Source organism: Phyllostomus discolor, chromosome 1 (assembly GCF_004126475.2).
Source record: "Phyllostomus discolor isolate MPI-MPIP mPhyDis1 chromosome 1, mPhyDis1.pri.v3, whole genome shotgun sequence".
NCBI classification, from domain to species: Eukaryota; Metazoa; Chordata; class Mammalia; order Chiroptera; family Phyllostomidae; genus Phyllostomus; species Phyllostomus discolor.
Window position 1 is genome coordinate 212,229,464 of NC_040903.2, and position 27,818 is coordinate 212,257,281.

Genomic DNA, 27,818 nt, shown 5'->3' on the forward strand with positions numbered 1-27,818 from the left:
CCTCAATAGCAGGGGAAGAGAACACTAAGAGCCCTGGATTTGGGCTCAAGTCTGATTCCAGCACCGACCAGCTGGGCCGCGTCTGGCCTCAGTTTCTCCATCCCGCCCACACAGAAACGCGATAGTGAGAGCTCAGGGATTCCGCCGCCCCGCCCTCGGGGGTGGGGCTGGACGTGGTCACGTGGAGGGGCACCCAGTTCCCCCCTCCCAACCCCGCCCCACCCCGCCCCCGTACTCCGGGCCCTCCTCCCAGTCTCCGTGTGGAGCCGAGAGCGCTGAGCCAGCCTAGGGCGCCCACGGAGCTGGGGACGTGCCGCCGCGCCGCGGCTGCTGAGGTCCGCGCTGTAGCTGCGGAGTCCGAGGGCGCCTGCTAGCTGCTCGGTTCCCTCCGGGCCAGCTGTGCAAGCGGGGACCAGCGGCATCAGCAGCAGCGCAGCAGCAGCAGTGACGATTCGAGCACGGGCGGCAGCAGCAGCCGCGACAACAGTGACACCATGGATCTATCCTTTATGGCCGCGCAGGTAACGGGACGCCTTCCCCGCGCGCCCCACGCCGCCAAGTTTGGGCAGGTCCGGGGCTATGGTCTCGCCCTCCACACTGGTGCTGGGTGCGCGGGAGGGTTCGGGCCGGGCTGTGGCACCAACCGGGGATCCACGTCCCTGTCCTTTGTCCAGAGCTGGGGCATCCCCACCTGGTGCGCGCGTCCGGGATGGCGAGCTCGGCTCCCCAGTGGTGGGGCAGGCCTTGCGCTCCGAGCTCATTGGGTTCACTGCTTCCCAGGCTGCGAGGGGCCTGGGCAATGGGAGGCGCCGCGTCCCTCTCCTCCCCGCCCCCAACACCACCTGCTGGCCCCCTCGGGTACCCCAAGCCCGAGCAGCCCAGGTGTGTGCATCTGGATGGCCAGGCAACCTCTCTCCTCCGGAGGCACCTGGTAATCCGTCACTTGCTCCCCACTCCGCTCTCTCCTCTTGAAGCGAGACCGGAACCGGAGCAAGGTGGCTGGCTGCTCTGTGACCTGCCAAGCGCTGGGCAGAGATCATTTGTTTTATCCTGTTTTGCTTTGTGCTGAGTCTGTGGCCATCAGCGCTGGGGACCATAACTCTTCTCTTGATGCAAAACAGGTTCCCAGCGGCGGGGAAAACAGATGCCTTCTCATCGCTTGGTCTTCAGGAACCCCCCCCCACCCCCCCCCCCCCCGGAGTTCTGAGGTTGGGCGATCTTGCTGTGTCTGTGCCTGCCGTAACTCTCTTGAACCAGAACAAAGGCACACACACCCGCTCTCCCCAGCTGTCTGTGGCCTTTCCCGGCACCCAGCCCCACTCCGGGGAAGGGCCGTGTTTGCTCCGGGGGAGTAGGTCCCGCAGCTTCTGTGGTTGTGTTGGGAGCCCAGACTCGGGAAGGGCCCCGAGGTTCCCTCTGCCCCCTGGGTGTGTGGCAGGGCCCACCTGCTGCCGTTTCATTGTCCAGGGAGCGGAGTTTGAAGACACGGTTTCCTTTTTCCCCCAAACTTCACTGCGGTGGAAGCCTGCTCAAAAAGTAACGGCAAAACCTAGGCTGTAGGGACAGCGAGTCCCCAGATGCAGGCACGAACGGGTGCAGGGTCCCCCCAACTGGCCCCAGGGAACCCCCATGCACTCCCTGGCTGCCACTTGACGGGTTTTCCACCATGCTGCCTGCTCCCGTGAGCAACGCTGGCCGTCTGTGCTGAATTTTTCTGTCTCCTCCTTCGAACTCCACGCTCAAAGCATGGTCACGTGGGCGTCAGTTTGCACGGTGGGGCCGTGGCTGCGTGGAAACCGAGGTGGGTTCAGTGGGTTCCTTTCTGGAGGGGACAGGCGCTCACCCCGAGTCCGCGCTTCCCCCCCCCCCCGAACCCCACTGCACAAACAGCTGGCGTTTCTGCGGCTAAAAGATAAATTGATCTCTGCTAACCCCGGGGCTGGCTGGAGCAGCGTGAGTTGCTATGGTAACAGGGCAACATAAACATAGGGGTTTTCAGCACCTATAGGCTGAAACTGCATGGAGATTTTTTTGTTTGTTTGTTTATCATTGAAGTCTCCTGTGGTCGTTTTATTCCCATGGACAGAGGTTTGGGCACTAATTACCTGCTCAGTCCAGAAAGGAGCAGGGACACGAAGTGACACCCAGTGGGGAGAGACACTAAGGGTTACTGCGCACCTGCTGTGTGCCAGACGCCGGGCACGCGCGCCCTTTCCCACAGTGAGTCCTTGCAGGTCGGCGGCCTGGGTGCTGCTGTCTCCCGTCTTATATCCACCTGGTTCGGTCATTCTCCCAGGACGCGCCGTGGGTGAGGGGAAGGGCTGGGTTTCCAACCTGGGTCTGCACACCTGTGGTGCTCAGACCCGGCTTCCCACCTCGCTGCTCCACCCCGAAGACACAGTGCCCCGGGCAGGGCGGGCATTGAAAGACGACCCATCTCCTCCTCTCCCCAGGGAAGCGGTCTGGCCGTGGTGCGCCGTGCTCCGGCGGCGGGTGGCGTCCCGGTGTCTCCCTGCCCCATGCGGCTGGGACTTTTACTCCTTTGTCTGAAGCGTCAACAGTACTCAGCCAGCGTGGGGGCTCTGCACATGCTCTGAGTGTGCAGTGGCCGCCAGGTGTGGGTGACTGTCCCCACGCAGCAGCAGTGGGCGGTTTGACAGAGGAATGGCAGTGCCGCCGCCACCCACCTGTTCAGCAGGTGTCGAGTGCCTGCCGTGGGCCACACTCTGTGTCGGACAAGGGGACGGGGACGCTGGGGCACAGAGTGGAGCGGGGCGTGGACTTCCTCGCTGGCTGCTCCCAGGCTGCGGGGGAAGGGACGAGCCAGGCCATCTCCAGCGAGGGTGACCGAGGAGGCTGGCACGTAGTAGGTCCTCCACAGGTGTCTGTCTGTTAGATGACTGGGCGAGGGCCAGACCAGAGGCGTGTGCAGGGAAGGGCGTTCTCAGGAAACAGCGAATTCAGTGCCGGGTGCTCTCCTCCTGAGCACCTGCCCTTGTCGGGACCCTGAGGACGGACACGCTGGTGGATCGGACCAGGCAGGTTCCCCCTGCAGGCCTGGCGACCGGGGCGTGCTAGGCAGAGGCGCGAAGGAGCGAGGCCCCAAACACAGTCCCAGAGTCCCCGGGGAGCAGGAGGGCAGGGCCCCGGAGAGCCGGCAGAGAGCAGCCAGGGCCAGGTGACAGAAGGCACTGCCAGGTAAAAGGAGACAGTCACTCAGGCAGTTAGCAATGGGCACCGCTGCAGGTCCCTGAGCAGGGACGGTTTGTCGCTGAAGCGCTGGCTTGGGGAAAACCCCAGCCCCGGGGGAGGACCCAGGAGGGAGGGAGGGAGGGAGGGTGGGGTCAGGAGCGACTTCTGCTTGACAGGTGGGTGAATCGACCAAAGGAAGCAGAGCCTTCCGTGGGAGCCCCAAACCCAAGCCTCTTCCCCTGGGAACGCCGTGACGTGTGGGTGGCTCCTGCTCTAAGGACGCCCTCCCGCTGCAGAGGTGCAGAGGCTCCGGGGCCTCCCTACGGCAGGAAGGGGACGGACAGGGAAGGCGCCTACTGTGTGCTGGGCCAGCACAGGGGACGAACCACAGGGACAAGGAGTGCCTGTCCCCGTGTCTCTAAGTTGTAACCCCTCTCCCCCGACCCTGGTAACACAAGCTCACCCACAGCATGAGCCCGGTCTAGTTTGGTCCCGCACGGTCCCTTCAGTCACCAGCCCAAACAAACCGTGGTGTCCCCAGATGGTGCCGCCATTGGAAGCCCCTGGGAGCTCCTAGCGGTCCTGCCACCCCACCCCCACCCCAGGCCCTGCCTGCAGAGTCAGGGGCGGGGGCGGAGGTCAGGGTTTCCTCTCCATTCCCCAGTGGATTGCAGGACATGGTCAAGGGTGAGACCTGGGGCTTAAATCCTCACTACCGGGCTGCCCCCCTCCCTCCCCTTCTCGGGATGGAACAGATCCTTGGCCTTTCGGTCCCTTTTAGGTCATTAAAGTCACGTGGCCCCTGGAAGTCACCCCAGCCTGGATTCAGCAACTTCAAACAGAGAGATCCAGATCATATAACCTGGGAACCCGCTCCAAAGCTAAGGCTCTTTCTCCCTCCAGAGCACACCTGCCACAGGTGGGGAACCTGGAGCCTGGGGCGGGGGTCTTTACGGTTCCCTCAGCACAGACGGGGAGGGGACGGGGATCCGGGGAGGCTCAGCCACAAGGCAGAAGAGCCGGGGCAGGGGGGAGGGGGCCTTGCTACGCATCAGCTTCAGAGGCTCACGGATCCTCTGATTATGTACATTTTTAAAATAAGTCATCGGAGAGGCCGGTGTTCATTTCTTGGGGCTGCTGAAGCAAATTGCCCTGCTGAGTGGCTTCAAACAGCGGAAACATTGTCTCTTCCAGGTGGGCAGACGGGACGTTGAAACCGGGGGTCGGCGGGGCCGTGGCAAGTCAGAAGGCCACGGGCAGAGGGTGGTCCGCGCCTCCCTCCCAGCACCACGGCGTTGCTGGCAGGCAGTCCTCCATCTCCCTGGCTTGTAGGTGCCTCGCTGCCATCTCGGCCTCCATCCTCCCTTGTCTCTGTGTCTCTCCGCATCAGGACACCCATCCTGTTGCACGAGGGCCCACCCTCATGAACTCATCCTAACGTGATTACACCTGCAGAGGTCCCCTTTCCAGAGGTCACATTCACAGGTACCAGGACTTACGACTTCTATATATCTTTTGGGGAGACTCGATTCAACCCATGGCAGGGTCTGAAGACCCATGGAGAATTGAGATCGTGGTTCTTGTGTTAGCGGCTACTGGTCTTCGAGAGGCAGTGGACCGAGCCCTGGTTGGGGCCTCAGTTTCATCACCTGTGAAATGGGGGCGCAGTCACCTTCCCAGCCGCTCATCTAGTCCCTCAGCAGATGTGCCCTGCCTGCCATGCCTTCCCTACCTGGAGTGCCAGGGAGGGAGGGGTCACAGGCCCTATGTGACAGGGTCAGGGGGTAGACACAGATGCCCTGGGGGCCCAGAGGTGGCTCCCTACCCAGCCCCGGAAGTCAGGGGAGGCTCCTGGAGGTTTGAATTGAGCCTAGTTTGAGGGTCGCATAGCTGTCACAGAGACAACGTGAGAGGCTGTCCCAGGCGGAGGGGACACATTGTGCATGACGGCTGGGGATGGAACGGGGCTGGACACGGTGTCTCCTGCTGGGGGTGTAAGTTCCCCTGTGATCGGGCCAAGGCGGGGACGAGACCAGGGAGACTGGGGCCAGGCAGGGGGCTTCATGGACGGGAACAGGACGGGGTGACCCGGAGGGTGGGGGTCTGGCTGCAGCCCCTCACCGGAGCCACCCAGACACACGGGCCAGGGCTGCAGGTCCTCCGGGTGTTCAAGGAAACTGAACATTTGATTTGCACCTGCAGCCTAGATTTTCAGACCTTGGCAGCTAATTAATTTTTTTAACCAACCAACCATGATGCGAGCAGTTTCAGTTACTTCTTGCTTATTTATTTCACATATTCGGTGGCTTAAAGCAATACTTTGTCTCTGGCTCACGACTGTGTGGCCCCGGGGTGTGGGAGGGACTCGGGCAGCGTGGCCCCACTCTGATGGCATCAGCTGGGGCTCCGTGGCTTCCTCACCCACACGCCTGGCGCCGCCGAGCCACCTGGCGGCTCTCTCCACTCGGCGGGTCGGCCTGCAGGCAGCCGGGCCCCTCCCCGTGGGCTGGCCTCGGGGACCTTGCACTTCCTGTGCGGCGCTGCCGCCCCTCCAAGAAGCATCCCCAGGTGGGAGCTGCCAGACCGCTTATGCCCGAGCCTCGGAAGTGCCAGCAGGTGGCTAACTCTGCTTCCCTTTGGTCGGGAGTCCCGAGGCCAGCCCAGATTTAAGGGGAGGGGATCAGATCTCACCCACCGATGTGGGGGCAGTGTGGGCGTCCAGGAGGCAGGACAGGAGTGGGTGGCAGCTGTTCTCGGGGGGCTGGCTGCTCCGTGGACCAAACAGAGCAGGTGTCTGGGCCGGGTTCATCCTGCGGCCACTGGTATAAGCTCTCTGGACTGGACAGTGGGTGGACAGAGCCAGACAAAACCTTGTGGTCAGTGGCCAAGCCTGGAGAGACGTCAGTTATTACTGGGCGATAGGCCGTGACTTGGTTGGGTGCAGCCATAGAAGCTGCTGATACTTGACCAATTTTGACCCACAAAATGACCTTCCACATTGTCAACGTGATAGGTCCTACCTGGTAAGGTCCCGGAGAGGCTGAAAGTCATGGGGTGTGGGGGTGGGGGGTGGTGAGGAGGCCTGGCGGAGGGTGGTGGGCCCGTACCTGCTGGAGACACCCGACGAGGCTCCCTCTGCTCAGACAGAGGACCCTCCTCCTCCCCTCCCCTTAGCCTGGCTCGCAGAACCCCCACCCTGCCGCTGGCGGGAGGGCACCGTCACACCTGGCACATTGTGTTGACCGTGGGTGGGTCTTTCTGGAAAACAACATGTGAGGTGTGGTCTAATCATAGCTGAGAAGCCGATACATCCCCCACCAGTCCCCCTTTCTCCATTTCTCTCTCCTGGGCCTTGGGAGGCTCACAGTTAATTTGCATTTTAATCATTTTTCAGGGAGGGGAAAAAAAGACAAAAGACATCTGGTGGTGTCGAAGAAGCACGTGTGTTAGCTCTTGGGAGGGTCCCAGCTAGACTCGGGGATCTTTCCAAGGGGTCTGCACGGAACCGGCAGAAGCCCCCCCTCCCCCCGCCCTCCGCTGTCCGCCGGAGGAACCTGGCACTGCCCAGGAAAAGAGGGCTCTAGGGAGGCTGGCAGCCTGCTGCTTAGAGAATGTTTTCCCCAGCCAGGGGCCGCTCCTCTTCCTTGAAGCCAGAATTACCATAAACATACAAATCATCTATTATCTCAAATGTTTTTTTAACTGAGGGGCCTGCCTTGTACTCCCAATTCCCGGAAAAAAGATTTAAATGTTTTATCGTTCTGAGGAGACCTGCTTCGGGAGAGAACGCAGGGCGGCGTGTTGGCAGGGGTGTGGCGAGCCGTTCGGGAGGAAGGAGAAATCTGTAGCGCTTCTCGTCGACCAGATCTGCAGATGGTGTTTCAGGGGCCAAGGCGTTGCAATGGGCCTGGAATAATTGTATCTCGCAGAGCTGAGAAAACTGGAGCATCTGGGGTGGACTGCGAGTCTCCAATTAGAAACTTGAAGTGTTTTTCAGAGCACCTGCTGTGTGCTCCAAGCCCCGCTTGGAGGGGGAGGGGTCTGAACCCCACCTCCTCCAACTCTGAGAGGATGGGGACCCATTTCTGTTCACTCTCTCCCTGTGTCCTGTCCCCTAAGGATGTCCCTGTACCTTCCCATCCTAGCTGCCACGTATCAGATACTTAGGGAGTACCAGGCAGGCCCTGTGGTGAATGATACACGGAATCTCACTGCATCCTTGTAAGAGGTCCACGGGGTAGACAACTTTAAGACCCATTTTATAGATGAGGAGACTGAGGCTTAGAGAGGCAGAGGCAGATCTCTGTGCCACTTCAGCCCATTTTTAGGATCTGGTCTGACAATCCCTACCTCCTCATTGGAGTATTTAAACCATTTACATTTAATGTGATGTTTTGTGTAGTTGGGTATAAACCTACTATCTCGCTGTTTTGGTTTGTTTTGGGGTTTTTTTTGTACCATCCATTCTTTGGAATTTTTTTTGTTTATTTTTTTACTTTCCTCGTTTTCTCCCTTCTTTCCAATTAAGTGACAAGTTTTTATTCCATGTTATGTCCTCTGTTGGCTGATTAGCTATAACTCCTTGTTCTGTTATTTCAGTGGTTGCTTCAGGATTTGGGGTTTATGTCTGTAACTTACCACAGCCCATCTGCGAGTGAAGTTGTTTCTCTTCACATGTAGCGCAAGGACCTTACAATAATATGCTTCCATTTCTCCCCTCTCGGCTTGTGTGCTCTTATTGTTACAGGTTTCACGTCTGCATCTTACAAACCTTACATTGTAATGCCTGTTAAAAGTCACTTACCTTTTGAGGAGATTTGAACAGTAGGAGAGAAGTCCTGTGTGGTTTCCCACGGGGTTATTGTTCCCAGAGTCCTTCATTCCTTTGTGCAGGTGGGTTTTTTTTTTCCTGCCTCACGGACTTCGACACTTCTGGTTGTGCAGAAACGCTGGTGACGGATTCTTTCGGCTCCTGTATGTCTGGGGGAGAAAATCTTTTTTGGCTTTCATTTCTGAAAGTTTTTTTTTAAACTGGCCATAGAGTTCTAGCCTGACACTTTGCTTTTCAGAACATTACTCCACCACCTTCCCGCTCGCATTGTTGCCGGTGTGAAACCTGCTGTCATTTCTGCCTTACCCCTCGGAACAGAATGTGTCTTTTTTTTCCCCTTTGGCTGCTTCTACAGTTTTCTCTGGACGGACTCCAAGCACATTGATTCTAATGCGCCTTCAGGTCATGTTTCTTCACGTTTCCTGTGCACGGGGTTTGGGGGCTTCCTGCACCTGCGGGTTTCCACGGGAAATTTCTCTGTCCTTCTCCACACCCGCCCGCCCCCAGTTTTACTGAGACACAGTTAACATTGTATACGTTTAAAGTGTTTAACACGATGGGGTATGGATATGTGTATGTACTGCAAAACGATTACCACAATAAACTTAGTTAACATTCATCTGCTCATATAGGAACACTTCTGAGTTCTGCGTGTGACCAGAACTTTCCAAATCCACTCTCTTGGAAACTTTCGGTGGACAACACAGTATTGTTAACTGGAGTCGCCGTGCTGTGCATGACAAATGCAGGACTTACTTATCTTGTAACTAGAAATTCGTGCCTTTTGGCTGCCTGCACCCAACCCCCGCACCCCCTGCCTCCGGCAACCACCAGTGTGGTCTGTTTCTATGAGTTTGGGGTTTTTTAGATTCCTTGGGTGAGGGAGGTCGTACAGTATTCGTCTGTCTGACTGACCTCACTCAGCACAGGGCCCACGAGGTCCATCCGTCCATGGTGTCACCGATGGCAAGATTCCTTCTGCCCATGGCTGAATATATTCCTGTGTGTGTGTGTGTGTGTGTGTGTGTGAGACATTTCTAACCCATTCATCCGTCTGCGGACGTGGGGGTTGTGTCCGAGCCCTGGCCACTGCCCGTGATGCTGCAGGGAACGTGGGGTGCAGGGAACGTGGGGTGCAGACGTCTCCTCAGGGCACGGGTACCGCTTCCTGCAGACGCAGCCCCAGCAGTGGAGCTGCTGGGCCACACGCTAGTTCTGTCCTTGAATTCTTAGTCTAACTTTTGGAGCCTCCGTCCTGGTTGCCATGGTGGCTGCGCCAGCATGCACTCCCACCAACCGTGTGCAACGGCTCCTTGTTCCCCTGCACCCTCGCCGGCACGTGCCACCGGCCCCTCTTCCCACCTGCTGCATCCTAACAGACAAGGTGCATCTCACTGTGGTTCCGCTTTACATTTCTCTGACGATCCGCGATGCTGAGTGCGTCTTCACGTGTGTGCTGGCCATCCGAGTATCGTCTTTGGGGGAGGTGACTATTCAGGTCCGTTGCCTATTTTTAATTGGATTGTTCGGGGGTTTTGGCCGCTGAGTCCAGCTTCCCCCTCCGGAGAGTCCATCTCCACGTCGGTCGGGCTGCCAGAAGTCGTCTCCCAGCTCCCTGCGGCTTGTCGCTCTCTGTTTAGTCTTTTTTTTCTGTCTGTGTTTCCTTTTGGATAGTTACTGATATTATACCTTCAAGTTCACCGGTATTTTCTATGAATGCCAATCTGTGTTACTCCCATCCCGTGTGAGATCCCGGATGTGGTAGTTGTCGTGCCTAGAAGCTTCTTTTGGGTCTTTCTTTATGTCTTCCATCCTCTTCCTCACACGGTCAGTGTTTCCTCTAGCTGTCTGAACTCGTGGCATAGAGTTAGGGCAACGTTTTCATGTCCTTTCTCCTCATTCTAAATCCGGGTCCCCTCGGGGCTGGCTTTGCCAGATGGTTTCTCCCTTCTTTGGGTCAGCCTTTCCCGCTGCTTTGCATACCTGATGGCTTCCGGTTGGTGCCAGACACTGTGAACTTGACCTTTTCGGAGGCTGGATGTTCTCCGAGTCCTAACAGTATTCTCCAGCTTTGCTCCGGGATGCTGCTGTGTTACCTGGAAACAGTGTGACTGTTTTGGGTGTGGCTTGTGAACTGTGTCAGGTGGGACCAGCGCCACCTGCAGGCTGAGCACCTGTTTCCCGCCGCGGAGGCAGGGCTGTTCGGAGTACTGCACGCAGGCTCCGTGCGCTACGAGACGTTTTAAAGACTGGGTGAACGGGCACTATCCGTGGCCTGCGCGTGCACCTGGCCGTGTTCCCTGAATCCTTCTGCGTGATTCTTCCGTGTCTCCGGGGGTCTCCTCGCACACACGTCCTCTGCTGAGTATCTGCAGCCCTTCTGCCGACCGCCGGGACGCTCGGTCCGCACAGCCGTCTCCTCTCCACACTCTGCCCTGTGCTCTCCGGCTGCCTCAGTCTCCCCAGCTCCCAGTCCTGTGTCTTCAACCAGGGAGTCCGCCGGTCTCTGCCTGGGTGCCCCTCCCTGCTCCACAGCGCAAACACTCAGGCGGTAAACTGAGGCAGTCGGGGGGCTCGCCTTGTTTGTTCCCACCCCTCAAGGCTCACCACTGTCCTTCGTGGCCTGATGCCCGATGTCTTGAAAGCCATTTTCGTATATTTTGTCCCTTTTCTGTTGTTTCATATGGGAGGGTAAATCCAGTCCCTGTTTCTTGGCTGGAAGCAAATTTTCTTTTTGAAGATTTTATTTATTTATTTTTAGGGAGAGGGGAAGAGAGGGAGAGAAACATCAATGTGCGGTTCCTTCTCATGTACCCCCTACTGGGGACCTGGCCGCAAGACGAGCATGTGCCCTGACTGGGAATCGAACCGGCAACCCTTTGGTTTGCAGGCCGGCACTCAATCCACTGAACCATACCAGCCAGGGCTGGAAGCAGAATTTTCTTAAGTCTGTGCCCCGAACGGCCCTATTCCCACCCCTCCCCCTCCCTTCCCTTGGCGAGAAGGAATGCACATCTCAGTCTGGCCCACGCCCTCCCCGCCCAGCGGTGGGACCTGGCCCAGCACTCCCTGTCCCTCCCGAACGGGCTCACACGCAGGCACTGTGCACACTTACCTCGCAGGGGCGTCTCTGGTGCCAGGACCGGGGACCCAACCTGTGCATGGCCAGACCACGCTCCTCTCCACGCTGCCCCTGCCACTTGAGCTCCCTCAGGGTGTCCTGTGACAGGATGTTCCACGGGACATCGATGGAACCTGAGGGTGATCAGGCGGGAGGACTGTGTGCCAGTGGCCGGAGGTCGGGCAGCTCAGTGACCGGGGCTGGGTTCCCCTAGGCTCCTGTCCCAGGCACCTGGGCCCTGGAGAGCCTCATGCCTCAGAAGTATGAGAGCGAGAGGGTGGGGAGCAGGTGGCTCCAGCCTCACCCCCACCAGGGCAGCAGCCAACCGATGGGACCCCATCTGTCCCCTCTGGACCCCCCGCAGGCCCTCCTCCATCTCCTTGGCACAGCGCTCTGGGAGCTGATTACAAGTTCATTATAATCCGGCGTCCAGTGGCTTGGAGGGAGGCCAGAGGGGGTAGGTGGACTAATGAGCCTCTGGGCCCTACACTCCTGCCGTCTTTGCCCCGCTGTGACCCCGCCGCTCACACCGCCTGGCCCCTCCCTGACGCCCAGGCGTCCTTGCTCCTTCCTGAGGAGAGTCAGATGACCTAATCAGTCGGGCGGGTGGGCCCTGCAGGCAGCTGCCATGGAGACAACCCCATGCCGTGATGGGGGCACCGAGGAGCCACAGAGGAGCTATCGCCAGCCCGCCTCTGCCACCCTCACCGCCATCCTGCAAGCACGTTACATGCAGGACGTGGCTCTCAGGTGTGCAGACAGGTGAGGCGGGTGGGCATTAATGGGGCAGAGGAGGGCAAGGCCCCGTGCGGGCAGTGCGGCTGACCACACGCCCATTTCCAAGAGGAGGAGACTGAGGGCCTGGCCCCCAGTCACCGGGTAGGAGACTGGGGCCCAGGTGCCGGGGCAGGACAGCAGCTGGTGGATCACACCTATTGCAGTGGGAGTGAGTGTGGCCTGAGCCTCAGACACACCTGGGTGGTCCTGCATCACAAACCTCCGCGGCCCAGCCATCTGTTAGCTCGGTCCTCTGCCCACGGCCTGTGCGGACACAGCGGATTGTGGCTGAAGCAAATTATTCCAAAGAGCAGACAGGCTGGCGCCAGAGAAGGAGTGAGGGCCCCAGGAGGCTGGGAGGATGAGGAGAGGTCTGGGGGAGGGGACACTTGCTCCTTCTAGAAGTGACCCTCCCTCGCCCTCCTCTGGCCCCCGGAGCTGCGCCCGGCCCTCGCCCTGAGCATCCCTACTGTCTGAGGTTCCCGTCTTGTTTATGTCACGAGCCGCACAGCCCGGGCCCAGACCTGTGAATATTTCATAAACAAACTGAGGGAGGGAGAAGCAGGGAAAGCACGAGAAGAGCTGGATGGAACACCGTGTCTCACATCAGCTTGCCAGCATCCCTCCTGGGGTCTGCGTCGCAGCTCTCCCCGAGGCCACCTGTCACTGACAGCACCCAGCCCAGCTCCTGCACCCACACCCTGTCCCTGAAACCCCCCGGGCCCCAGCACCCTTCCCTGTCCCCTGCGGGGTGACTACTGCTTGCTGGACCAGGAGCTTCCCATGGAGCATTTTGGTCCATCCTCTGAACAGGCCCATGGTGTGAACCCGCAACAACCTCGGTGTGAGCCTGTGATGCCTGTAGTGTGTGAGCCTATGGGAGCCATGCAGTGAGCCTGTGACAACTGCAGTGTGAGCCTGTGACGCTCCGTGGTGTGAACCTCTGACGACCTGGGTGTGAATGACGACGATCGTGGTGTGAAACCTGTAGTGACCCTGGCGTGAACCCATGATAACTGTGCACTGAACCACAATGACCGCGGTGTGCACCCACGCTCGCCACGGAGCCCCCCGTGCTGGCCGCGGTGTCAACCTGTGGTTGTCCCTGGTTCACTAGAGCGGAGTGGGGCCCAGCGCAGTTCAGACGTCTGCAGGGGACAGTTGACGGGACTTGGGTTTGAATAGAAGGCTGACCCCTCTTGACCTCTGGACTTCTCTGCCAAACTCAGATGTAAGGCCACCAGCCCTCTTGTGATTATGGCCGCCCATGTGCATCTTTGTCATGGCCATCTGCAACGCCGGAGGGTCTTTCTCATCGGGAGGACGCCTTCTCTTCATAGAGGCAGCACCTGCTCCCCAGCTCCCTCCCCCAGCGACTCCCCTGAGCGCCCCCTTGCCAGACCCCCCAGGGAACAGGCCCAGATTCCTCCTCCAAACTTTGCAGCTGAAACTGGACCAGGGTTTTCAACAGAGCATCGGAATGCTTTCTTTGCCCCGGGGCCGTGGAGCACCTCCTCTCTGGGGGGCGCTGGGCCTCACGGTCCTGGGGAAGGGGGCCCTGGCGTGCCCCGGGAAGAACCCAGCCTTGCTTCTGAGATGAGTTCTCGTCAACAGGCAGGTTTCCCGTGGCCTTGGCTTCACTCAAACAAGCCGGTGAGCGTCTGTTGCGTTGTCTGCTGTGTGTAGAGTACTTGGGGTCAGAGGTGACCGCTCAGGTCCTTCCCGGCTGCATCAAAGAAGGGGAGGGTGTCAGCCCGTGGCGAGGCCACGGCTGTCATCACATAAAGAGAAAAACCTTTTCATCGGATGCTCGAGAACCCTCCGGGAGGTAGTTGAAGCCGGCATCGTCCTGTGGGTCTGAAAGCTCAGTAAGCTGAGGCCAGGGAGGTTTGTGAGCGGCTGTGACTTGCAGCTGTGAGACGGGTGTCAGCTGCCCTGGACCCTGGCTGGGCCCCCGATGGTGGGTGGCCGTCCTCAGGGGTGAGAAGGGGCATCCCTGTTGACACACCGCCTGAAAAGGAACCGAGGTTCCTCTTTAAACGTCCTCTCGACCCGCGGACCAGGACTGCAGGTCTTTTCGAGGAATAACAAACCTCACGTCCGGTCTTTCTTTGCCTGTCTGACACTGAGCCTTCTCCACGCTGGGACTCCACTCAGGACGATGCCAGGTGGGCGTGCGCTCCGGCAGGGACCACGCACGACACAGGGCTCCCTCCCTCCCTTGCACTGACAGGGGGCTTTGACGTGGCTTTCCGCACACAGACGGGGGGAGAGGAGTCTTTCTCTGGCTTCGGACCCAGTCGGGCACCCAGAAGTAACCACCGTGTTGGCAGCTGCCCGTGTCCTGAGCAGGCTGGCACACAGCCAGCTGTCCGAGACAGTGCCCAGCACAGACAGTGGAGATGGAGAGAGACGGCCACTGAGCAGGTCCTGACTCATGGTACCAGCCGGTGTCGGACAGAATGACCCTTCCTCTGCGGGACAGACTTCTTCCTGTCTGTCTATCAGGATACATCTCAAGGGGCACCTCCTCCTGGAAGCCTTCCAGGAGCTTCCTTGGACATTCCAGGGGTGATGCCCTGCCTTGTGTGATACCTGTCCTTTCTCCCTGCTCACACAGGTGTCCCCATGGGGGAGGGCAGGGCTGCAGCTTCCGTGGTGGGAGGGAAGGGACTCCGGCTTATTAAAAACGCTCCCCTGTGCACCTCCAGGGAGAGTCCGCCCGCTTGTTATTGCCGTCTGTTTCATGGCACCGTGGCCACCTGAAATGATTCGGTCCCACAGAGGAGGGGAGACTGAAGGTGACCCAAAAGGGTCCAGGCGGGAGGTGAAGATGCAGGCGAACCGTCGCCCCTGCTGCCTTCGCCCCAGGGTGCGCGAGCTCGAGGCTGCACCGACACGCTCTCCCGATTTTACTTCTTCTGTTTGTGCTAGTCCCCACCCCTCTCCCTCCGCCCTCCCTTCCTCCCCTCCTCCTTTCTCTTTCTCTTCCTCCAAAACAGAGACCCCGTGGCTTTTCTCTGTGCCCCTCTGACTTCCCCAGCCCTCCCGGTAGGTAGCAGAGGCCTGTTTAGCCAAAGAATGAGTGAAGCATCGAACAAACGGATTTCCCACCCATCACCCTAAGGCCCGAGGCTTCCCTCCGCTCGGTGAGAGGGGGCTTCGTACGATCAGAGGGTGATTGGGAGAAGCTGGCTCACTCGGGGCGCCCGCTTGGTTCCACTGCTACTGTTCAATCACCCCAAAGAGGCGAGTGGATTAATTAATTTCCGACAACCTTTGCCAGCTCTTCCCTAAGGAAGAACCGAAAAAACGCCCCGTCGCTCTCTGTTTGCTGTACTGATGTGCTGATGCACAGAGGCGGTGGCAGGAGCATCTCGTAGCTGAACCACAGAGACTCAGCGATGCCTCCACCCATGGGGGCCGCGGCGGGTGCTGGAGCGCCAGGTGCTGCCAGGGAGGGTGGGGCACTCCTGGCTGCTCTTGGCTGCTTCTCCTTTCGGTGCTCGGCCAGGCTCCTGTAAAACCTAGCTCTGACCCCTGACTGCTCACTGTGGACCATGGACACACCATGGAGGGCGCATTCCCAGAGCCCTGGACCACCTCTGTCTGGCAAGCATTCCCCCACAACTGCTAATCCAAGGTGCCACACTCTGCTGAGACAGCATATCTCCCGCCGTGTTGTGCCCAGTTGCTGGGGCAACGGTTTCCAAAGAGGTGAATTTGCTCGTTCCTGTTAATTCTGTGATGTTCTCAGCCTTTCCAAAAATATCTTCCTTTTTCTGGGTCCCATATGGGTCCAGGTGTGTTTGGCCACAGGGCATAGAACCACCTCATCCACCATGTGTGTAGGTGTTGTATCGAATGCCACAATGCACAGAAGTGATGGAGCAAACGTTTTTTAATTTAAAAACGCGTTCTTTCCACCTACTCTGAGTTCCTGTGCTAGGCACTGGGAATTGAAAGAGAAATTAGATTCAGCTGGTGTCCTTAATGAGCTCGAGGTCTCTGTGGAAAATAAGTGCACAGCTAACCCGTCCCCTGTAATACAGTGTAACACAACATAACATAACACAGTGTGACGTTCCTGCACACCTGACTGCACAATAATGTGATGTACCTAATGCAACAAGGCAACGTGAGTGCACAGCTAACTATAATATAATGTAACATGACTATGATACAACATAATGTAACATATGCTGTGGCATAATGTTAGTACACGCCTATTATATAATGTAATATAATGTAGTGTAACTAACTTAACAAGATAATATAAGTACACAGTCCGCTATAGTATAATGTATTGTAACTGTAATATAATATGATGTAATATAACATATTATAGTTTAACGTTAGTACATATCTAACCATAATACGTAATGTAATGTAACTAACATAACAAGGTACTATAAGTACATAGCTAATTATAATGTAATGTAACAAACATCACATAATAGAGTACACAACTATAATGTCATATAACATATAGCGTAATGTAATGTTAGTACATCGTTAACTATAATGTAACATAATATAAGCTAATACGACAGTATATAATAATGTAGTAAATATAATGTGATTTTATATTACATAATTGTAATTATATAATTACATAGAATAACCTTAATTATAAGTATGCATAATAGTTACATATAACATGTAATTACAACTATATATGATAATATATGCAATAATACAATATAGTGTAATAATGTAGTAATTTTGTCACCTGTGGGAATAGATTAGTTCCCACCAAGGGTGGCACTGAAATAAACACAGATGTTGCCCTGGAAGTTCTCAGTGTACAGTCCACGCCGGTCACTGTGTCCTTGTGACTTGTCACATTTCGGGTGCTGCAGGTGTGTGACCTCTGCCTTCCCCTCTTTGAGGGAACAAAGAGTCTCCTCTCTCTGCCCAGCACAGCGTCGGCACCCAGAGGCGCCCCTTACAGTGGGTGTGAGGGTTGTGGGGCCCGTCGCCTGTCAACAAGCATGCGATGGTGCTACCGCCTCGTGGGCTCATTCAGGATACAACGCACTCCTGCCCGTGAAGTGCCCGGCTCGTGCCTGGCAGAGAGCCCCTCTCAACAAATGCTAGCTTCGGTCTTCATTTCACACACCTCGCTGAACTGAAAACTCTCCAGCGTGTATGTACACTGGCCGGCAAGAGTGACAGGCACGGACACCGGGCAGCAAATGTCGCCACTCCCTCCCGCCCACGTGGAGGAGAACACGGAGAGGGGGGAGGCTGTCCGTGGTGTCAAATCTGAGAAAGGGGCAGAACTGATTTTTTCTTGGGTCTTGCAACAAAAGAGCCTCATTTGGAGGCAGGGTCTCTGCAGGACATCACCCCAAAGCGTCCTGGGGCTGCTGCATGACTCCGTGAGGAGGCCTGCGGGGTCTGGGGTCCGGAAGCCTGGGCGCCGTCCCCAGACGTGCGAAGTCCACACGAATGATCCCGAAAGCCTGGAGCCGGGCCGCGCACGCCAGACCAGTTGGCACCAACGTGGCCGGGAGCTTCGGTGTTGACAAGAGGAGGCAGAGCCCACCCACCCACTGGCTAACGGGGCGAAGTGGGGTCCGTCTGGGGCTCTTCATTTCCCCCTCCATCAGAACCAGTGTGTGTGTGGGGGAGGGGAGGGTCAGGAGCACCTGCTGGGCGGCACGGTGGGCAGAACACGGCGTTTGCTGGCAAAGGCCTATGTGCATCCGGCTTCCGTACAAGGTCTCTGTTCTTTGGCTCCTTGCCCGTCACCTTTACCCAGCACACGTGCCGGCTGCCGTGCTGGGGTACAGCCGAGACGGTCAGTCCCGTGACAATGACCCCGGAGTATCACCGCGAACCCCACACTCTGCTGTAGCGGTTTGGATTCAGGCTCCGGGACTCTGGAAATGCTTAGCCAGGGTCTGACCACCTGTGAGAAGGAGAAACGCCACCTCCTTCCGAGGCTCTTTGACTGCCCAGGGCGGGTGGGGGGTGGACACGAAGCAGCTGGGGCAGCCGGCCCAGCCAGGCGGGGCAGCGTTTTGAAGACCTCGGCCTCTTCCTCCAGCCTCCAAAGCCCCGGGCTCAGAGCCTGATGTCTGACCGCGGCCTCCGTGAACTCCAGCGCGGTGGAGTTGAAGGCGCTGGGTGGCCTGCTCTGGACTCCAGGAGATGCTGCCTTTCTCTTAGGCCTTTCAGGATGTGAATGTGTGTTGTTCTGGAGGGGCGGCTCTTGCTGTGTTTGGGGGGCCCTTCTTCCCAGCACAAGCTGTGCCAACCTTTTTTTTTTACAACCTGGAAGTCTATGTGGGGTCCCCAGCATGAACCCCTCCTTAAGGAGAAGTCGTCAAACCTGGGCTCGTCGGCATTTCTTCCAGCATTCCCCAAAGGTCTCACGTGAGGAAATTAAGGGAGCAAGATATCGTCCTGTTTCCACTTAATATTCCCCGCCCCAGAGCCCTGCTCTTGGAGCAGGACGTACCTTTTGTACTGAGCCGGGCGGCTTTGCTGAAATGCCCCGCCCCCACCCGGACCTCAACACCTGTAGCTGGAGCTGGGCGGGCAGCCCAGGGGCCCTGCACCCTTGGGCCAAAGGAGGGTTTTCGCTGTGAAGAACTGGTATTCGTCTTCCTTACATCTTTGGTAGAATTTGCCAGTGAAAGCATTCGGAGGTTTCTTTACTCAGGGCCTTTTTGCCCTGGTTCTGCACACACACCGTGATCTCGCCGTCGGCTCTGACGGGAAAGCCTTGGCGAGGCCGCTCGGGCCTGTGCTGCATGCACCCCCACCGCTGGGGGTGCGTCTGGGCCCCGGCGGGGGGTCATGTCCCGGTCCCACGCTCAGCACCTTCACTGCGCGTCTTTGGGTCGCTTCCACGCACACGCAGCCTGGAGCGAGCCCAGAACCCGTGCGGGGTCCTGCACGGAGACGGGGATCCCCTTTGTCAACCTTTGCCCCCGGGACTCTCTGGCTCCCAGGGGCCTTCTCTCCTAACCCTCAGGCTAGCAGTTCTGTGTTCCTGTGGGCTTTATTGTCCTGTGCTGTCTGGGGCACAGCTCTGCACTGCCACATGCCCGCTGGGCAGAGCGGGAGGGAGAGAGGAAGGAAAGGCAAGGGACCCCCTCCCCAAAACACACTATTCCAGCCACGGGGCCCTTTTCCCTGTTCCTGATCCTCTGGCCAGAGAGAAGCGTTAGGGTCAGGGCTCGGGTTCAGGGTCCCCGGTCCCTGCCGCCGCCATCTCTGCCAGGGAAGCGCAGCTCAGCCACTGAGGCTGGCCTGGGGGCAGGGCCGGAGAGAGAGAAGAGGAAAAGGAAATGATTGGGGATTCCCCCACCTTCTCCAGCCCCAGGAGCCTCTTGTCAGTCCTCTGTCTTTCTGCAATGGTGTTTGCAGTGGGGGCTGGGAGGTAAGGCGGGAGAGCCCAGCACACCCTCTGGCCCGTCCCTCCGGCTCAGGGTTTCTCCTCCCTACAACCCAGCTGCTACCCACCGCCCACAGGGCGGAGTCTCGGAGCCTCGGGCCGCAATGCTCAGAGCTCCTCCCTCTGCGTGTAGCGGGCTTGCTCAGGCCTGGCAGGCGGCAAGAGCCTTTCACTGTGTTTTAACTTTTCCCGAAGGATCCCCTGGGCCTGGGCTGAAACCGCCTTTGTGTGGGCAGGAAGCAGACCCAGCAGGGGCCCCTCCGGCAGGCTCAGCAGCGCCGGCAGCCAGGGCCGTGCATCCCCTGGAAGGGCCCTGCCCCTTCTGGGTCCCCTGCAGGCCTCCTGGGGTCCGAACCTGTCCCTCCTGGGTCCCCTGCAGGCCTCCTAGGGGTCCGCACCTGCCCCTCCTGGGTCCCCTGCAGGCCTCCTGGGGTCTGCACCTGCCCCTCCTGGGTCCCCTGCAGGCCTCCTGGGGTCCGCACCTGCCCCTCCTGGGTCCCCTCCAGGCCTCCTGGGGTCCGCACCTGCCCCTCCTGGGTCCCCTCCAGGCCTCCTGGGGTCCGCTCTGCTTAGTGAGATGGCACAGGCGGGAGATGACGGCTCAGGGCGAGGGTCTTCGGCCCCCACCTGCAGGACCCGTTAGCAGGAAACCGCCCTTATCTCCGCTCACCCTCTGTGGGCCTCCTGCGTCTGTGCTCGCGCTCCCAACAGAATTCACTTAAAACGAACGAGATCCAAAAGGGGAATGGAGAACACCAAAGCGCTCCTCTGGGGCGAGGGCATGAGGGGCAGCAGACGGGCCGGCCCTCGGCCCTCCGCCCTGGGTGCCCGGGGCCCACCCCACGATGACAGCCAGTGCAGCCCTCACAGGCACAGCTCAGGAGCACTGAGCACTGCAGCCAGCCGGCGCCACGCCTCAGCCTCGGGAGCACGTTTCACCCCCACAGCACCCGAAGGGCCATCCCCACTAGTACACGCCTTTCACAAACAGGGAAACTGGGGCCCAGAGCAGGTCAGTCACCTGCCCGTGTCCTTCAGCCAGAAGGAAACAGCACGAAGCCCAGCCTCATGCCCGACTCCTCAGCCCGAGGACGCAACCCCGACCCACGCTGCTCTGTGCGTGAGACGCCCATGTGTTCTCATCTCCGATGAAGCGCCTGTAACGCCGTTTTAGGACTGTGTCTGAGTCCCCATTCCTTTTCACTGTGGAGCCCTTCGAGGTCAGAGGTCAGAGGCCCCGGGTGACCCTTGGCACCCCCAGGATCTGGCCAGCACCTTCCGGAGCTGAGTGGGCCTTCAGAGTTTGTTGAACGGATCGGGAATGGATACACGGCACCCCGAACCTGCCCGGCCTTCGTATGCGGATCATGGAGAGCCTGAGAGAGTTTGGTGATAAGAGGAATTCTCTCCTGAGGTTTGGGGGCTGGCTGGGGGCGGCCCTGGAACTTTCCGATGAGCTAGGTCGCTCGGGGAGCCTGGGCCACAGATGGCACGCCCCAACTGGACAAAACCGGGGACGGGGCCCCTTGAACGCATGGCAGCTGTTTCCCAGGATGGCCACATGTAGAGTTGCCAGACCTAGCCAATAGAAATACAGGACACCCCGTTAAACTCTCAGGCCAGATCATGTTTTAGGAAAAGTATACATTTTGCTATAGTTATTCCAATGCAATATTTGGAATATACTTACACTAAAAAAAATTACTTTGTTGTTTATCTGAAATTCAGATTTAATGGGGAGTCCTGGGTTTTTCTCTGTGGCTTGCATCTGACAGTCCTCACCGCCTGACTCCCGCCTTTGGGCCGTCTGTACCTGACTGTCACGTGCTTGGTATGTGGCAAGGACTTCTGGGCACTGGGCTTGACCTTGGCCATCCCTCCCCAGTGAGTGAGGCTCAGAGAGGGAGGCAGGGCTCCAGTGGGTCTCTTGGCCCCAAGGAGACGAAGAACAATTCAAATGTCTTCACTCACGCACACATGTGACTTTACGATCCGCAGCCCAGGAGCATGGACTCTATCATGGTTGGGGCCAGGCTGCCGCAGTGCCGAGGCGGGCCCTGGGGATGGCCTCTGAAGGGCAGGGTGCCCACCAGGGTATGGCCCGCAAGCCGGCCTGGTGGAGCCGGCACGGCACGACAAAAGCCTGTTCTCTCTGGCATCCCGGCCCCCCAAGGGCGCTCATTATTCAGGGAAGTGCCAGAGCCGTGGCGGGTGGCTGTGCTTTGAAGATTTCCCTCTGAAAGGCTTTTCTGTCCCTTTCTCAGGACAGGCCAGGCTCTGGGGAGACTTATGTAACCTCTGTGTCCTCAGCAGGGACAGATGGGGACCAGGAGGCTGCGTCCTTCCTGGGGGCAGCTCTGCTGTGGGAGGCAGGGCGGGGATGGCGTGGTCCCCACAAATCTGCTCCATTCTCAGGGGCCAGTGACTGCACCTGCCCCTCTGGTGTGATGTGCCCAGTTGTCACCTGGATGAGGTCCCCCAAAGTGGCCTGAAAGTGGATGGGGCCAGCGGAAGGGCCTTTCTGAGGGACCTTCTGGATGCTTCTCCCACAGCCTGTCTCCGAGGCGACTCCAGCCCTCGTTCTCTCCGTCTGGCCATGAGTCGGTTCCCGATCTCCGACTCCCCACGTCCACCGGTGGCGCCCAGACTGGCCTTCCAGTCCGTCTTCTCTTCACGTGGCTGAGGGGGGCTGGGGGCCTGACTCTCTCCTGCGGAGCTGCACCCTGCGTTCCGGCAGCTCTGCAGCGTTCACGCCGTGGGCCTGCAGGGTTCTGTGTCCAGCAGTCTGCCCGATACATAACAATGCTTGTGCAAGTGTGTGCGTGCACCCACGCGTGGGGGCGAGATGTTTTACCCATGCATTATTCACAGTAGGAAAAAACCAAGACTCCTAAATCTCCGGTTCTAGGGGAATAGACTGTAGCTTGTGCTTATGAAAGAATATTATTATACAACTATGAGAACGGGATTTTGATGCACTTTTCATACAGGAATATAAACCCGCATCTTTAAATGTGACTTCCTCTCTCTCCCTCTCTTTCTCTCTCATGCAGATAAGATATTTGGGAGAGAAATACCAAAATGTTAGCAGTGATTATCCCAAAGTGGTGGGATTGTGACTCTCGTTTTTTTCTTTACCTTCTTTTATATATTTTTATTGTTCTGATCTAAGCGGAGCATATAGTCCTTAAGTCAGAAGACCGCTAAGGGGTTTTACAGCCAGGCAGCCTTGGAGGGGCCAGGCCTGCCGCCGACCAGCTGGTGGTGGAGATGCCCAGCTACGCGGGGGCCTCGGCGCGTCCCTCTGCAAGACGAAAGTGTCTGCCTCCCAAGGGTCTACGGATCCTAACTTTCAGGGATTAAAATGTACGCCGTCAATGATAAAGGCGACTATACATAGTGTGTCTTTGCACCGAGTGGCTCGACCGGCCGCTGTGCCTGCAGGGGGCGCCTCTCCCCGGCCGGCGCCCCGTTAACTCTGCTCTCCTCGTCCACAGCTGCCCATGATGGGAGGAGCCTTCATGGACTCGCCCAGCGAGGACTTCGGCGCGGAGTACTCCCTCTTCAACTCCTCCACCAATATCCACGCGGCCTCCAGCGGCCAGGGCCAGCCGGAGGAGCCTCCGCGGTCCTCCAACGACGCCGTCCTGCTCTGGATCGCCATCATAGCGACGCTGGGGAACATCGTGGTGGTGGGGGTGGTGTATGCCTTCACCTTCTGAGGGGCGCCCCCCCCCCCCCCGCCGTGCCAGGCACACGGGCGGGGCTCGGTCCCGCGTGCCGTGGCTGCGGGCCTCTGGCTGCGCGCCCGTTCCAGACCCAGGAGTTCCGGCCGCGGGCATGGCCTCCCCGGGCTCAGCGGGCGGGCGGGCGTGCGTCTGGGAGGTCCCCGCGCAGCCCCGTTGTTAACACTCCGCGCTGCGGTCCAGCTGATCCTGGAACACGGGAGCAGCGCGAGCTTCCAGCCCCATAGCGTGGCCGGCAAGGCCTTTGAGGAGCCGAGTGGGGAATTCTTAAAACTGCTTCCCAAGAACAAGAGGCCTGAGGGAGCAGCCGGTTCGGTTCAGAATACAGACGTCGTTGGGGGAGCGCTGGCTGGCAGTGAATAATCACCCGAGTACCTTGTTCCATGCAGACTTACCATGCCCGGAGCGTGGGGTGCAGGCAGGAGCCCCCTCAGCATTTGAGTGTTCCCAGCCCAGTCTCGGTCCCCCCCACCCCGGGAATGTTGGTGGTGGTCTCGGAAGGGCTCTCGAACATTCCTCGTCCGACTTGCAAGCAGCACCTTCGTCACCAGAAACCTGGCTGCTCCTGAGACCCCGAAGTGTCAGGAAGCGCAGGGATGGGGAGAGGAGCGGTGACGTGGCGGGACCTCGGGGTGGCGGTCCTCCTCCGCTGGATGGACTTCCCCTTCCTGCGAACAAGCCGAGAAGCCCCCTTTAGAAATGAGAACTGCCGGTCAGTTCGCTCTCCAGGCCACACACGCGAAGATGACCTTCGTTGCCTGAGAAATCGGGCTCTTCGAGATGAGTGGGGCCTTGTCCTCATGGGGGGGGGGGGGGGCGGGAGAGGCGTGTGGTTGCCTGTGGTCACCGGGCGCAGTCGGATGTGGAGGGGCCAGATCAGGGGGGACGCCCCCCCCACTCCACTCAGGGCCCCCTCCAAGCAGGGGCCCCTCTCCCTGGCTGCCCTGGGGGCAGCGTCCGTGGGTCTTGAACTGAGTGCAGGGTTGGGGGGCGGGGCGGTCAGACACCCACATTGTGAACTCGCTTTGGCTGCTGCCTGGGCTGTTGCAGGCATGAACGTACCTGCCCAGGTCCGTTCCCGGCATTCTTAGAAGCCAGCGGCTGGGGGCCTGGCAAACAGGGAGCCCACCCACCCCCCATGAGGACGGGAGCGTGAGGCAACATGCCCGGGGAGCAGTAGGAAAAGGGTGCATTTTTCTCTGACCTCAGGGAAGATCGCTGCCTAGGACCCCCTTCTGGAGGGAGTGGGGGCTCCCTCCCCTGCGGGCTGGGTGGCTGTCTCCCTGCTTTCTCCCTGCACTGTAACAAAATAAATGTCGTGAGCTCCCCCTCCATAGTCGAGAAACCAGAAAGGCTGCTTAGGAAGGCCTTGCGCGCACTTGGGCACGATCGGGGAAAGGCTGTGTTGCTCACCGTGGCCCCGGGGGGGATGCGTGTTCCTGATGACAGACAAAGGGACGTCATCATTGTCCAGCGGCAGCCACTCGCCCCGGGAGGTTGGCACTGAGCTGCCGTGATAACAGGGTTACCAGCCCCACCTCCAGACAGCGCCGGCAGATGGCCGCTGGCATTTATTGGTCGCATCTGTCATCGCAGCAACCACGCAGCCACCACAAACGCTGCAGCTCGAGGGGAGGTCAGGAGTGCGGGGGGCGGTGTGACATTGCAGAGAAGGAGAACAGATGTGGGACCTTCTGCCTGGATGCCTTCTGGAACCACCGATGGGGCCCTGCTCTCTGCAGGACCGGCCTGGACCCCGGGCTGGCTAGCCGGCCACCCATCACCCCATCTCACGCCACTCCATCAAGCCCCCGAGTCTGCCATGAGCACGGAGGTCAGAGCCAGGCTGGGGAGGCAGCGCAGCGCGTGGAGGTCGCTCCAGCCCTCCTGCCCTGATTCTCCACCTGCCGACACCTGCGGCCTGGACGAGGCAGGTGGCAGCTCCCTGCTCTCCAAGTGGCCTGTGGAGGTGGCATTGGAGAGACAGTTCTGTGGGGAGGAGAGAAAGGGTGGAGGACTCCAGCCTCCCGGGCAGCCCTGGGGCCGGCATTCCCTGGGCATGGCAGCCTTCATAACGGCTTTCTTCCCCTGACATGAACGCCTTCATCTCTTTCAGTGTCAAGGCCATGGAGAGTCAGGAGCTGTAGGGGCCCTCTTGTCCAAACTTGGCATCGCACAGATGACAGCGACTTGCCCAGGGCCACTGCATCCCGACCTCCTGTGCTTTCCTTATCGGTTTTTTCCCCACCAGGGCTCAGATAACGATGGGATAGATGTGTGTGGTAAGTTCTAGCCAGAGTGTTCTGTGCTGTTCCCCCTGTCTGAGCTGGGGTTCCGTCCTGAATCTTAGGTAAAAGACAGAAGGAGATGCGACACCATTGTTTGAGAGGTGGGTCCAGGCTCCGTGTCAGGCTGGCGTGCCCGTATTGAGTGCTCCCAGGTACCTCACCGCGTCATCGCTCCAGCCCACAGACAAGGAACCGGGAGCTCAGAGCAGCGCAGTGACAGCGTGAAAGTGGTGAGCTGGGGTGTGAGCCTGGACCGCCTAGCTCTAAAGCCAGGCTCTTTCTGCAACACCGTGCTGCCTTCGGTGGCCGAGTGGCGCCTCTTGGCCACCTTTACACCAGCCCCTGAGTCTCCAGAGGTCCTCTTCCAAGGTCCCGCATCGTGGCACAGTCTGGGCCAGCTCTGGCGTCCACGGGTCGAAGTCTCTGGCTGTGTTTGGAACAGAGCATGCTCCTCCCCCCGCCAGGACTCTCTCTCCGCCCTGGCTTCGGGGTGGCGGTCTCTGTAGCCTTCCCCCCTCTTTAAGGTGGAGTACAGTTCTCTATGGACACCAGAGGGGCCCCAGAGACCAGCTTTGTGAGGATGCATGCCCAGGGGAGCCCCGCGGGAACCCTGAGGAATGGAGCACGTGCAGTGCAGCCGGAATTGCCGAGGGGGACTGTGGGACAGCCGGAGCTGCAGGGTGGCTCCGGCCAGGGCTCAGGCTTCCTGCTGAACCCCAGGGCTGCCCTGAGCTGGGGGGAGGAGCAGGGGGAGAGGACAGGTACTCCTCTCTCAGACCCTAGCCAGCCTGGGGCTCTCATTCTGGCTTCTCCTGGGTGGGGCGGTCCCAGCGCCCACCTTGACTTGAGCAGCCAGCACTGAGAAGGAGCGGCTGGACCCTTTGGTGGCTGCTCCTCCGAGAAGGGGTCCTGCATTTTCTGGAACATTCTCTGTGTACACTGACTCCATTTCCCTTTTGCAAGCTGTAGGTGTCCCACACCGGCGTTTGTCTGCACGAGGGGCACATTTTGCTGAACAGAGCAATGCCCGCTTTACCAGGTCAAGTCCTGTCACTGGAGCTCCATGGGGGGGGGGGGGGGGGCAGGAGAACCCTTTAGCCTGGCGTGTCCTAAGGGGATGCCACCCCCTGCTGGGGCCTGGGCAAGGGGACCGTTCTGCCAGTTTCTGCTCTGTCGTGCCTGCCCCTCCCCTTTTCTGTGAGATCAAGGTCAAGAGGCAAATGAGGCTCCCTTGACCCTCTCTGCCCCTCCGAGAGACGATTATTTCCCCTCTCAGGCCTCCCCCAGGAAGCAGGGAGGGCTGGCTGGTGGCACTGGCCTGGAGCGACAACAGACTGTCTTCCAGCCGTCTAAGTGGGGGGCTTGGACACCCGCCAGGCTGCTGGCACATGCCGGACCCCTCCCTGGAGACCGGCCAGGCCCACCCTCGGCACCCTGACACCCACTCCTGCCAGGCAGGCCTGACCCTCCTCCTGATTCCTGGCCCGTGATGACACCATCAATGGTCGTTCTCCCTGCTGTCGTGCATCCTGCCCCTTCCCTGTGCCGTGTGCAGTTTGCATCTCATTTACTCCTCAGACCTCCCCGCACCCCCAGGCAGGAGTGAGGGTGCGGAGGAGTGCACGTTTATTGGCATTGCTGCACGTCTCTGTTGAGTACCGGCGGCCAGGCTCCGTGCCCGAGAGCCCACAGCGAAGGAGCTGTGACCGGGTTCCACCTCTGCTGGCTGCACAGGCTGGGTGGTCACTGGCATCTCCCTGCCTCCCCCGCCCCAACCCTGAGATGAACCCACTGGACCGGTCTATCCCAGGATGGGACTCTGAGGCCCGGCTGTTTTGAACCTGGGAAGGGCCGGGCAGCAGTGCATACGTATTTACCGGTCCCCGAGCTGTGAGCCGCCTTAGAGAGCTTCTCATCAGGACCCTTCCGTCTGGGGAGGGCAGCTGGGGCCACACAGTAAATTAGTGGAGAGCCGAGGAGGCTCCGGACGCCTGGCGCAGAGCCCCACCTCCCGGCATGCGGGGCATTCAACAGGGAGGAAGGGGTGGCCCTGGGTCACCAGCCCCAGCTCTGGGACAGGCATCATGTTCTCTGCCACCTGTCACCTGGCCCCTTTGCCATGTCCTAGCAAGGTCCCTTGACTGTCCCCAGAACAAGTGGGCTGGGCTGCCACAACAGGATGCCCACGGAGCTGAGCTCAGGCTGGTGTGATCACCCCACCCACCTCTCTGGCCCCGCCCTCCCCTGACTTGGGTCATTCAGTGAGAGGGACGGCGGAGGGGATGGGTGGACTGGGCCCTGAGAGCCCAGAGGGACAGAGGCTATTATCTCCAAGCAGGAAAAGAAGCCGCTCTGAGAACCCCAGGTAACCAGAATTAAGCAGAAGCCAGATGGTCCCAATGAGGCAATTCTGAGATTCGACCTTCAGGATGCCCTTTCTCTTTGGGGGTCA

The 27,818-nt window shown here is 59.1% G+C and overlaps 1 protein-coding gene across 1 annotated transcript; it reads left to right on the forward strand.

The window, feature by feature from the left end:
• The first annotated feature begins 249 nt into the window (after positions 1-249).
• On the forward strand, positions 250-27,704 carry C1H14orf132 (chromosome 1 C14orf132 homolog). The gene is made up of 2 exons (XM_028508046.2): positions 250-521; positions 22,830-27,704. The coding sequence occupies exons 1-2, from the start codon at positions 495-497 to the stop codon at positions 23,052-23,054; spliced, it is 252 nt and encodes an 83-aa protein (XP_028363847.1). The 5' UTR covers positions 250-494; the 3' UTR covers positions 23,055-27,704.
• The last annotated feature ends 114 nt before the right edge of the window (positions 27,705-27,818 follow it).